The following is a 13498-nucleotide window of genomic DNA, read 5'->3' on the forward strand; positions in this document are numbered from 1 at the left end:
GCAGGACCAGGACCACGCATCAATAAGGAGCTTATTGGCAAACTGGGACCAGGCATTTGCACGGAAGATCATTTGGACAGAAATCATTTGAAAGTGGGATCCAGCAAGGACCCTCTACTGAACCCATCCAACGTGCTTAGTTGGGATTATGCAGAAAGTCAAGCTTTCTCACTGGATCGGGCAATTTTGAACTGCTGTCCAAAGCCTTGAGTCAGGGGTGGCACACATGGCACCACAACCAGGCCTTGAAGGTGGAAGCTGATGCCATCAGTACAGGGTTTGTCCATGATGACGCATCTCGGCTCGTGACTGACACCTGCAGCTGAGGAGATCATTGCCACAAAAAAACGTAGTTTTGGGACTTGGTTTTAACATCTGGAACTGTAGGTCCCCTGGATACTATAGACTCTGCAGATTGAATGGGAGGACCCGCTGTGAGCCCATCATGGCGGAGTGCAGGGGATCCCAGGACTGCCTCTGCCCAGGAAACCCACCACAAACATCAGTGAAGCTGCAGAGTTTCCAGGCGGTTGTGGATCAAGGAGACATGTGACAAGGCAACTCGAGTGTTTTGTCAAACCTGTGAGTCAGTGAAACTTGAGTCTTTGTCAGCCAGTCAGCGACACTTGAATCGTTATCGATCATCCGTGAGTCAATGACATTCAAAGTTTTGTGAGTCAGTGAAACTCGTGTCTTCGTTGAACATGTGACAAAGCAACTTGAATGTTTTGTCAACCTGTGAGTCGCTGAAACTTGAGTCTTTGTCAGTCAGTCAGCGACACTTGAATCGTTATCCAGCATCCGTGAGTCAATCAAATTCAAATTTTTGTGAGTCAGTTAAACTCAAGTATTCATTGAACATCTGTGACAAGGCAACTCGAGTGCTTTGTCAACCTGTGAGTCAGTGAAACTTGAGTCTTTGTCAGCCAGTCAGCGACACTTGAATCGTTATCGAGCATCCGTGAGTCAATGAAATTCAAATTTTTGTCAACCTGTGAGTCAGTGAAACTCAAGCCTCCGTTGAACATCTGTGACAAGGCAACTCGAGTGTTTTGCCAACCTGTGAGTCTGTGAACCTCAAGTACTCAAGTAGCAACCATGAGTCACTGAATCTTTGTCATCCTGCGAGTCTGTAAGTCTGCGAGTCAGTGAAAGAAGAATCTCTGTCGAGCATCCTTGAATCAGTGAAACTTGACTTTTTGTCAGCCTTTGAGTCGGTGAACCTTGAATCTTTGTTGAATACCCGTGAATGAATCTGGAGTCTTTGTCAACCCATGAGTCAGTGAACCTCAAGTACTTGTTGAGCAACCATGAGTCACTGAATCTTTGTCATCCTGCGAGTCTGTAAAACGTGAATCTTTGTTGAATATTCGCGAGTCAGTTAAACTGGAGTCTTTGTTCATCTGTGAGTCAGTGAAACTTGAGTCTTCGGCAAATCGTGATTCAGTGAAACTCAACTCTCTGAGTCAGTGAACCTCGAGTACTTGTTCAGCATCCAAGTGTCAGCAAAACTTGACTCTGTGTCGTTCTGTGACTCAGTGACGTACCCGTGATTCATCTCAGACAGGAAGGGTAAAGGAGAGTCGATTTGTGGCAAGGAGTCATATAGATGTGTTGTTTTTATTCATTGGGGTTGACATTAACATTTGCATGATCAGAGACACGTCACCTGCTTTGCTTCTTTCAATTCAGCCAGCAGTACCTGGGTTGAGTTCAGGGAGTTCCTGTGACACGATTCAGTCAAAAAAACGAGTACTTGACATTTCATCACTTTTATTATTATTAGTTGGTCTTTCAAAGGAATGACTGATGATGGCTAATATCAATGTAAGTATTTGCATGTATTCATTTCAAAACATGGCAGAATGATAGCGTGGAGAGTCCAACTGCGTTGTCAGTCCCTTAGACCTCAATACATTTCATATTTTTTTATTGATAAGAGTATATTTATAACATTGGAGAGTTTAAATACTGTATGGCTATTGTAAATATGCACATCATTGCAGCAAATTGGTCCAAATTCTTACTTGGAAACAAGATTATGAATGATTCCATTATTTAGTGATGGATATGTTAAATAGTAGTAATTAGGAACACACTAGGAAATAAGTATTTGATTTGATTGACTTTGATTAATTACTCATCACGGTACATGTCCAGAATGTAAATCCGTGGGGTGATGGATGGATAGATAGATAGAGGGAGGGGCGTGAAGAAGAGGTGAGACGCTAGGGGAAGTTGGTGGAGAAGAGGCTGAGCGGCTGGTTCTCATTTGTGGGTAGAGGAGAACGATAACCCTCAAAGTTTCGCGGGATGCTGCCACTGGTTGAACCTGAACTGTTGCTGAGGGTCTCGATGCTTCCCTCCCTCTGAAGCTCTGTGGGGGGGGGGGGGGGATGAATCATGACTTGAGGGACACACCTGCTTTGATACCAAACATTTTCAATAATACATCTTCTTAAGTCACCATCATATGAAGTCTTTGTGTCTACCAATTATGGAAATAAACAAAGACCAAATCAAGTTTTTCTTTGTCCTGTGAAGTCGGTGCTACTCCTTCCTATGACTACATGAATGATTCATTTCAGTCGTCGTGGATGGAATGCGTGGAGCCTTCGGGGGAGGACAAAAGCCCAGAGGAAACACAAAATCACTGACATGCTTCTGAACTCCGCAAAGTAAAACCACAGCCCATTAGTCCTAATACTCAGCAGCTTGTTTAAGGAGCAACTGAAACAGAAGTTTAAGTAGGGGGGAATTAGACCCAAGTCCACAACCCAGTCATTAGGATTCTGGAGGGACGGAATCTTCCTTTGTTGACTGATTTTCCTGATTTCACTAACAACTCCAACTTCAGGAAAAGTTATTATACTTTGTTGGAAAAATCTGACACCAACTGGTGAGCTTGGCTGTATAATCCATTTTGACAGTCAAATTATGGTAATGGTAATGGTAATGGTAATGGTTTTATTTCATTTGAACATGCATCAGATTACAATTGGTGCATCCCATAATCAGTTTACAGTTCCACATGTCCAAAAGGAGTAGGAAGAAGCAAAGCTTATTAAATCCTACCCCTCCATCTGGTACTTTTACAATCACTAACTGTTACATTTGTTCACTTCCTGCTTTCATAATATAGTTTAAGTTTTTTTTTTATTGTATTTTTGTTTTTTTTGTTTTTTTTTAATTTTTTGTCCCGTACCAAAGTAGGAGGTGATATGATCATCCAATGACCATAGTAAGTGTCAATATAGTGATTGTCAATATAGTCCTTGTATTTAGCAAACATCAACTGCTTGTATTGTTTCTTGAATTGGCTCATCGTTGTGCATTGTTTGATTTCCTTACTCAATCCATTCCATAGTTTGATTCCACATACTGAAATGCTATGGCTAGCATAACGTAGTCCTAGCATAGAAGTGTTTCAAATGTACTTCTTCCCTGAGATCATATTTCTCCTCTCTTGTAGAGAAGTATTGGATGACATTTTTAGGTAATTGCTTATTATTTTTAGCCTTATGCGTTATTTTAGCTGTTTGAAGATGAACTATATCAGCAAGTTGAAGTATTTGTGATTTTAGAAATAAGGAGTTAGTATGTTCTCTGTAGGCGGCATTATGAATTATCCTTACTGGCCTTTTTTGCAGTACATTTAGCAAGTGAAGATTAGCCCATATTTCCACACAATAAGTAAGATATGGTAGTGATTTCTGATTGAGAACAAATTTTGTTTTGTCCATCGTGTATCAAAATAGATTTCATGCTGCTATGGATAAAGGCTGGCTTTTCCTTTCTATGGAAGGACGGCAATGACAAGCACCTTCCAGCTCATGCATGTGCCGTCCCCTTCAGGATAAGGAGAGTACTGCGGTGCCTCTGTGTGTGAGTATTTATTGTGTTATTAGCACAATAGAAAGTGATGTACCAAGTCCTGGTGTATATATTCCAGGCCACATCCAAACACAAACCGGCAGCTTCCATGATCCAACTCTGTGCAGCCACTGTGTTCCAATACTTTTAGGTTTGAGTCGGACCTTCCGGAATAGATTAACGGCGCTATCCGAGCTTCCACTCTACTCTCAGCAGCTGTCTTGTTGACACTTGACTTCATTCTCTCACTCCTCCACAAACCTGTACACCCTGAACTGTTTGTGCGTCTCCATGAGTGGCGTCCAGAAACTCATGAAAAATAGTCTTCAGGACACACACACACACACGCAATACAGCAAGTACACGGAGTCGTGATACTAACATGTGAAGACACATATAAACACAACTTCATTCTGCATCCAGACAACACACACACACACACACATTTTGGCACACTTTTCAAATTTCCCTGCGGGCGAGAGAGGCAGAGTGGCAGAATGGAGTCTTGGATAAATGATACAATGATACCCAGGCTTGACTTGTCTGTGGACTTGAGAGAAGAAAGGGGAGGGGGGTGGGGGGGCGGGGTAAGTGCTAGCAGCTCCCGATTCAAGTGAACACAAGAGTTCTTCATTGTCTCACACTGTCGCTGCACATTATAGTCAAAGTCTTCTTGCCCACTGGAGACGGACAAAAAGAGAGAGAGGTGTGGGCTTGTGTTGAGACGTAATGACCACACTGCTTTCACACTCCGCTCTTCTCCCTCCACCGTCCTGCACTGCGGCCTCCACCCTCCACCCTCCACCCTCCACCCTCCACCCTCCACCCTCCACCCTCCACCCTCCACCCAGGGTGTCCTAGCTAACCTTTTGGAGAGAAAACTCAGGAACGATATGCTAAGAAGTTATAAGTTAGAAGTTTGCTCCTTTTTCACCACTTTTCCAAATATTTAAATGTTCTTTGTAACTTTTCTTATTGTAATATTTTGTTTTATTATTTATATAATAATAATAATATAATAATAATTATTATTTTGTTTATTATATTATATTATATTATTCCCATAATATTATACATTTTCCCCTCCCAAATTTGACCATAAATTGTTTTGGTTATTTCCCACAATACGATGGATTTACTTAAAACAATAAAGTATTTTTTCTTTCACATTTCAACTCATTATTTTTCATAATTCTTTCCCTATAATATTCTTATTTATAATTCAGAACTTTTTTTTCTCACAATAGGGTCTCACTTTACATTAAGGTGCACAAAATACAGTAGTTACTAAGGAACTAATGAAGAACTAATGATGAAGTAATGAGAAGAGTAGTTACTGAGGAACAAAGTAACATGAATTTAGAGTAGTTACTGAGGAACAAATGAGGAACTAATGATGAAGTGATGAGTGGAGCAGTTACCCAGGAATAAAGGACCATGAATTTAGAGTAGTTACTGAGGAACAAATGACCATGAATTTAGAGTAGTTACCGAGGAACTAACAAGACGATAATGGCTAAGGTGCATATGTTTAGAGTAGTTACTGAGGAACTAATGAAGAACTAATGATGAAGTAATGAGTAGAGTAGTTACTGAGGAAGAAAGTAACATGAATTTAGAGTAGTTACTGAGGAACAAATGAGGAACTAATGATGAAGTGATGAGTGGAGCAGTTACCCAGGAATAAAGGACCATGAATTTAGAGTAGTTACTGAGGAACAAATGAGGAACTAATGATGAAGTGATGAGTGGAGCAGTTACCCAGGAATAAAGGACCATGAATTTAGAGTAGTTACTGAGGAACAAATGACCATGAATTTAGAGTAGTTACCGAGGAACTAACAAGACGATAATGGCTAAGGTGCATATGTTTAGAGTAGTTACTGAGGAACTAATGAAGAACTAATGATGAAGTAATGAGTAGAGTATTTACTGAGGAACTAATGACGAACTAATGATGAAGTAACGAGTAGAGTAGTTACTGAGGAACAAAGTAACATGAATTTAGAGTAGTTACTGAGGAACAAATTAGGAACTAATGATAAAGTGATGAGTGGAGTAGTTACCCAGGAATAAAGGACCATGAATTTAGAGTAGTTACTGAGGAACAAATGACCATGAATTTAGAGTAGTTACTGAGGAACTAACAAGACAATAATGGCTAAGGTGCATATGTTTAGAGTAGTTACTGAGGAACTAATGAAGAACTAATGATGAAGTAATGAGTAGAGTATTTACTGAGGAACTAATGACGAACTAATGATGAAGTAATGAGTAGAGTAGTTACTGAGGAACAAAGTAACATGAATTTAGAGTAGTTACTGAGGAACAAATGAGGAACTAATGATAAAGTGATGAGTGGAGTAGTTACCCAGGAATAAAGGACCAGGAATTTAGAGTAGTTACTGAGGAACAAATGACCATGAATTTAGAGTAGTTACTGAGGAACTAACAAGACGATAATGGCTAAGGTGCATATGTTTAGAGTAGTTACTGAGGAACTAATGAAGAACTAATGATGAAGTAATGATTAGAGTATTTACTGAGGAACTAATGACGAACTAATGATGAAGTAATGAGTAGAGTAGTTACTGAGGAGCAAAGGAACATGAATTTAGAGTAGTTACTGAGGAACAAATGACGAACTAATGATGAAGTAATGAGTAGAGTAGTTACTGAGGAGCAAAGGAACATGAATTTAGAGTAGTTACTGAGGAACAAATGAGGAACTAATGATGAAGTGATGAGTGGAGCAGTTACCCAGGAATAAAGGACCATGAATTTAGAGTAGTTACTGAGGAACAAATGACCATGAATTTAGAGTAGTTACTGAGGAACAAATGAGGAACTAATGATGAAGTGATGAGTGGAGTAGTTACCCAGGAATAAAGGACCATGAATTTAGAGTAGTTACTGAGGAACAAATGACCATGAATTTAGAGTAGTTACTGAGGAACTAACAAGACGATAATGCCTAAGGTGCATATGTTTAGAGTAGTTACTGAGGAACTAATGAAGAACTAATGATGAAGTAATGAGTAGAGTATTTACTGAGGAACTAATGATGAACTAATGATGAAGTAATGAGTAGAGTAGTTACTGAGGAGCAAAGGAACATGAATTTAGAGTAGTTACTGAGGAACAAATGAGGAACAAATGATAAAGTGATGAGTGGAGTAGTTACCCAGGAATAAAGGACCATGAATTTAGAGTAGTTACTGAGGAACAAATGACCATGAATTTAGAGTAGTTACTGAGGAACTAACAAGACGATAATGGCTAAGGTGCATATGTTTAGAGTAGTTACTGAGGAACTAATGAAGAACTAATGATGAAGTAATGAGTAGAGTATTTACTGAGGAACTAATGACGAACTAATGATGAAGTAATGAGTAGAGTAGTTACTGAGGAACAAAGTAACATGAATTTAGAGTAGTTACTGAGGAACAAATTAGGAACTAATGATAAAGTGATGAGTGGAGTAGTTACCCAGGAATAAAGGACCATTAATTTAGAGTAGTTACTGAGGAACAAATGACCATGAATTTAGAGTAGTTACTGAGGAACTAACAAGACAATAATGGCTAAGGTGCATATGTTTAGAGTAGTTACTGAGGAACTAATGAAGAACTAATGAAGAAGTAATGAGTAGAGTATTTACTGAGGAACTAATGAAGAAGTAATGAGTAGAGTATTTACTGAGGAACTAATGAAGAAGTAATGAGTAGAGTAGTTACTGAGGAACTAATGAATAACTAATGATGATGTAATGAGTAGAGTAATTACTGAGGAACAAGGGAACATGCATTTACAGTAGTTAATGAGAAACTAACAAGGAGCTAATGGCTAAGGCAAATATGTTTAGTTACTGAGGAACTAATGAGAAGTAATGAGGAACTAATGAACAGAGTAGTTACTGAGGAAAAAATAACATTTGGAGTAGTTACCGAGGAACTACTAAGAACTAATGAGGAACTAATGACTAGGCACATACATTTAGAGTAGTTACTGAGAAACTAACAATGAGCTAATGGCTAAGGCACATACGTATGTTTAAAAAATAAATTTAGAATAGTTACAGAAAAAGAAATGAACTAATAAGTAGTGGTTAGGGTATTGTAGGTTAATTCCTCAGTAACTACTCTAATTTTGTGTACTTTGTTGTAAAGTGTTATCCATAATATGATTTCAGGACCATAATATTTTGCTTTTTCCCCATAACATTCATTCATTCATTCATTTTCTACCGCTTTTCCTCAAGAGTGTCGCAGGGGGTGCTGGAGCCTATCCCAGCTGTCTTCGGGCGAGAGGCAAGGTCCACCCTGGACTCGTGGCCAGCCAATCACAGGGCACATATAGACAAACAACCATTCACACTCACATTCATACCTATGGACAAATTACCTATGGTCTCCTAGCGTGCTAACCACTCAACCGCCGTGCAGCCAGACATATAATAACACCCCTTTAATTACCTTTACACTCCTATTATTGTTTGTTTACATCACTTTGCATAGCCTATATGGGACTGCCACTACAGGGACCGCTAGCATGACAAGCTAACTAGTTAGGCTCTACAATTTACTTAAGTGTCTGAAATGGAGTAGGGAAGTAGGACATAGAAGCCAAGGTCTTACCACTTCCACACAGAATGAGAGGAGAACCTTTTTTTTACTCAATCTCAGCCATGGCATGTTGATTGGCCTCTGCTGGAACTTTCAGATTTTTTTTTAAAACTCCGGCATCAGCGTATTTGTGTGGATGTGGACGGGCTTTTGGTTTGTTGCTGACAGATGACGTAACAATTATGTGCCGTTATTTAGAGGGGCAGATGTGAGTTTTTGGAAATATCCGTATTTGTGTATGTGGCTTTAAAGACAATACTGCAATATTGTGTGCATGGAAACTTGCTGGGTGTTCTGGCTTCTTTTTCTCGGCTGTGTGAGTGTGTCACGGCAGTGTTGAAAGGCTTTCAGGGAGTGCACTCATTTGCTCCCTCTCTCACTTCCTTCTCTCTTTGGTTCAAGCAAAGGGACAACATCGCCCTCTGGGTATGTCACAAAATGATGAACTAATAGTTTTGAGTTAGTCAAGTGCTCCAGTGGTGTGTGTGTGTGTGTGTGTGTGTGTGTGTGTGTGGCCTGTAGCATGAGTCCTTCAGCTGACAATAGAGATGATAAGTATGATTATTACTGTGCATGTACAAATGATAAGTATTATTATTACCGTGCATGTACAAGATACTACAGAGCTAAAAAATGGTCTCCCGCCTCCAAAGAGGCAAAAAGAGAGCTCACTCTGTGCATTGGTTTCACGTTTGTTCCATAGAACAACAGCATAAATGGAGTGAGACCTTTGGTTAGGCATGCAGTCTCACTGTGGGTGGAGGCGGGGCCGCTGGCATACACACAGAATGCAGAAAAGTGTAGCGTATTAGAAATTATATTAGTAGATTGCAATATACTGTCATATATTTTTTAATTGTGATGATACATATGATATGATACAGTAGCAGAGGAGGTATAATTATGATATAATTATTCAACTTATTTATACATTTCATCATTCAGTCTGCATTTTTACTTTATTTTGTTTTCCAAAAAGAAATACACAAATTAAATGGTGCCCCCTACTGATGAAAAACATGGTTAAATTTTCCTTGACTGTACCGTTCCACTTATTCTTATATGGTTGATTGGTTGTTTCCCAACCTGCTAGTTGCTGGTTCGGTCCTCCATCCCGCTATAATCAGCATTTTTAGGTTCCAACATTGTTTTTTAGTCTACTAAAATCAAAATCAGACAACTGATATGGTGCTCCCTACTATTGTAAAATCATTTTGCATCAGGTGGTTCGCAGTTGCTGGTTCAATCCTCGTCCCTCGCGTAATGCTTCAACATATTTCTACATTTTAACAATCGTGCTCCAAATTTTTGCATTCCAACTAGGGGCGTCACGAGACGAGACACAATCAGGCGAGATGAGATTTGAATGTTACTTTTAAGAAAGGTACAATAAAAAAAAAATCAAAAACACAGTATATGACAAATATTTCAATGTATTTAATTTCTACTACATCACACTCATCTGCACTCTGTATGTATGCTAGCAGCCCCGCCTCCACCCACGGAGGCAAAGAGACTGACAAAAGAGCTCACTCCGTTTATGCCGTTGTTCTATGGAACAAACGTATTTCCAACCAATGCACGTCACTGTCTTAAGTAAGTTTGATCAAGTGTAGAATTACTACAGCTGTTTGAAATACTGTGTATGTGTGTAATGAAGGAATTTCAATTTCCGATGCCGAAGAAGAAGACTTCAGTGGTTTTAGTTCCCAGGAGGAGGAAGACGGTGATAATGACTTTTCTTGTAGGCTACCTCATATTGGCCTGATTATTATCAGTCTGATAATTATCGTGCACACGTAGAAAAAAGGATTTCATCATCTTTAAAAACGGTTGTGTACAACTAATCATGACTGTCCGGGTTCAAACCCCATCCGAGCCGTCAGAGAGTCCACAAATAGCTTGGAGTTATTCCACCGGAAGCCATGTTGTCAATGTCATGTTGAAGCTGGCACTAGCCGGTCATCTGCCGTCTCCACGGCATTGATACAATTGTTGGGTAGACACTAATGAGCACAATCTTATTAGCGACATTATAACATTGGAGTCAAATCTAATTTCTGCTTGGGCGTATTTTAGTCGTCGGTATCCGTCACGCTCATCATCCTCCCTGTCCACTTCTCCTTCCTCCATCCATCATCTCTCTATGTGAGTGTCACCTGCCTGAGCTGGCGACACTGCGTCTCGGTCTGAGCGTGAGAGCATTACCGTGACTAGCGCCTTTGTTTCCCCGACTAAAAAAAGTGTGTGTGTGCTGAAGAAACATGTCACACACAAAAGCAGTGATTTGTATTTGTTACATCCAGCCTTGATATGCTTGTGAGTGGAGAGTGTGTGGAAGTGGTTTTTATGCAAGGTTTTTTTGCTGGTCCCTTGTTTGACAGTCAATCTGTTGTTTTCCAAAGCTCATATGATTCCGTTTTTTACATAAACTTTTGCCAAAATTTGACTTGTACGTATCATACGGGTGTCCAAAGTACTGCCTGGGGGTCCTTGGTGAGGCTCGTGGCTGGGTTTTTTTTACTGGCGCGTGACACACTAAAATTCATTCATTTTCTACCGCTTTTCCTCACGAGGGTCGCAGCGGTGCCGGAGCACACTCGAACATTATGAAATAAATATGATATAAAATATACAAAACAGCAACAGCATAAATTTATAAATTAGCTGTAATTTTAAAAGAACAAAGTCAAAATATTCAGAGAAAAAATGTTGTAATTTTATTAGAATACCATTTTAATATATTTGAGGACAAAATAACATAATTTTAGATGCATAAAGTTGAAATATGACATTTAAAAACTGTGTGGTATTAACATCAAAAAAAGAATATTTGGGGAACAAAAATGTACACATAGAAAGTTTCATATATTTGGGAAAAAAACAAACAATAACAGTCAAACTAGGGAAAAAAGCTGTAATTCGAACAAAAGCTAAATATTAAAAGAAAAAAAAAGGATTTTAATAAATAGCTATCATTTCGTAAGAATAAATTTCATTTTAATAACATGGAAATTAAATATATCTAAAAAATAATATTAGGAGAAAGGAAAAAAAACAAAATAAAGTTGTACTGTTTGGAAAATTAGGTTGGGGTAAAAGTTATAATATTATGGGAATAAAGTCAAAAGATTATGGAAAATGTACAAAGATTATTTAAGAAGAGCAAAGAGTGAAGTAAACCTGTTATACAATCAGAAACAATAATATCATTTTAATGTCACAGAGTTGAAAAATTAAAGAAAAAACACGTCATTCTATTATTATAAGTTATTATATTTATAATAATATTTATATTATACATTATATTATAAGTTATAATATCATGAGAAAAAACACAATAAATGAGTATTTTTTGGAAAAATTGAAAATGTTACTAAATGATGAAACTGACTACATAAACAGTATGAGGAAAAATAATGTCATTTTTGATTCATTGGATTTCCATGTGTGGAGAACTTGTCTTGGTTAAAGTCCGTTTTGGTTTTAGTAATTTATTTTTAGAATGTTAATTTCATTTAAACGAAAAACAAATGTTTTTAACACAAATGCAGAAGAGTTTTCCATTTTACCCAAAATGAACCAAACCTTGCCCTTAAGAGCGACGTCCAGTACATACCGAAGCGTTCTAGTATTTTTATTACTAGATATTATAAGTTATAATATCATGAGAAAAAACACAATAAATGAGTAATTTTTGGAAAAATTGAAAATGTTACTAAATGATGAAACTGACTACATAAACAGTATGAGGAAAAATAATGTCATTTTTGATTCATTGGATTTCCATGTGTGGAGAACTTGTCTTGGTTAAAGTCCGTTTTGGTTTTAGTAATTTATTTTTAGAATGTTAATTTCATTTAAACGAAAACAAATGTTTTTAACACAAATGCAGAAGAGTTTTCCATTTTACCCAAAATGAACCAAACCTTGCCCTTAAGAGCGACGTCCAGTACATACCGAAGGGTTCCAGTATTTTTATTACTAGATATTATAAGTTATAATATCATGAGAAAAAACACAATAAATGAGTAATTTTTGGAAAAATTGAAAATGTTACTAAATGATGAAAATGACTACATAAACAGTATGAGGAAAAATAATGTCATTTTTGATTCATTGGATTTCCATGTGTGGAGAACTTGTCTTGGTTAAAGTCCGTTTTGGTTTTAGTAATTTATTTTTAGAATGTTAATTTCATTTAAATGAAAAACAAATGTTTTTAACACAAATGCAGAAGAGTTTTCCATTTTACCCAAAATGAACCAAACCTTGCCCTTAAGAGCGACGTCCAGTACATACCGAAGCGTTCCAGTATTTTTATTACTAGATATTATAAGTTATAATATCATGAGAAAAAACACAATAAATGAGTAATTTTTGGAAAAATTGAAAATGTTACTAAATGATGAAAATGACTACATAAACAGTATGAGGAAAAATAATGTCATTTTTGATTCATTGGATTTCCATGTGTGGAGAACTTGTCTTGGTTAAAGTCCGTTTTGGTTTTAGTAATTTATTTTTAGAATGTTAATTTCATTTAAACGAAAAACAAATGTTTTTAACACAAATGCAGAAGAGTTTTCCATTTTACCCAAAATGAACCAAACCTTGCCCTTAAGAGCGACGTCCAGTACATACCGAAGCGTTCCAGTATTTTTATTACTAGATACTATCTTCCATGAGTGAAGGCTTTGGGATAACGTCTGCTGGCGGCGTCACGGCCAAATCGTGATGGAATATAATCAGTCATTATTTTTGCTACATTTATGTGTCGGGGGAGGGGCTCGGTACAAATGCAATTAAAGGGGTGCAAGAAAACGTGTCTGCGAGCATCCAACATGTAATCTAATGGAAAGAGAAGGAGAGCGGGAAGAGGTTGTGGCTGGCTGGGGGTAAAATGAATGATGGGGACAAACCTAGAAACGAGGTTAAGTCTTAACAGAGAGAGAATGGATGACTAGATATGCTTGGCGTTGGGTGTGGGGGTGTGGGCT

General features: G+C 37.9%; 1 protein-coding gene across 2 annotated transcripts in view; it reads right to left on the minus strand.

The window, feature by feature from the left end:
- Positions 1-1605: 1605 nt before the first annotated feature.
- bcas3 (BCAS3 microtubule associated cell migration factor) overlaps positions 1606-13498 on the minus strand; it is a 208434-nt gene continuing 196541 nt past the window's right edge. For both annotated transcript variants that reach the window (XM_058079792.2, XM_078792600.1), the window contains exon 24: positions 1606-2377. In XM_058079792.2, coding sequence (XP_057935775.2) covers positions 2229-2377 — 149 coding nt within the window. In that variant the 3' untranslated portion in view covers positions 1606-2228. The remainder of the gene's footprint in view (positions 2378-13498) is intronic.

This window comes from Doryrhamphus excisus, linkage group LG8 (assembly GCF_037039965.1).
Source record: "Doryrhamphus excisus strain RoL-2023G ecotype Guam linkage group LG8, RoL_Dexc_Guam_v1.1, whole genome shotgun sequence".
In the NCBI taxonomy this organism is placed as follows: Eukaryota; Metazoa; Chordata; class Actinopteri; order Syngnathiformes; family Syngnathidae; genus Doryrhamphus; species Doryrhamphus excisus.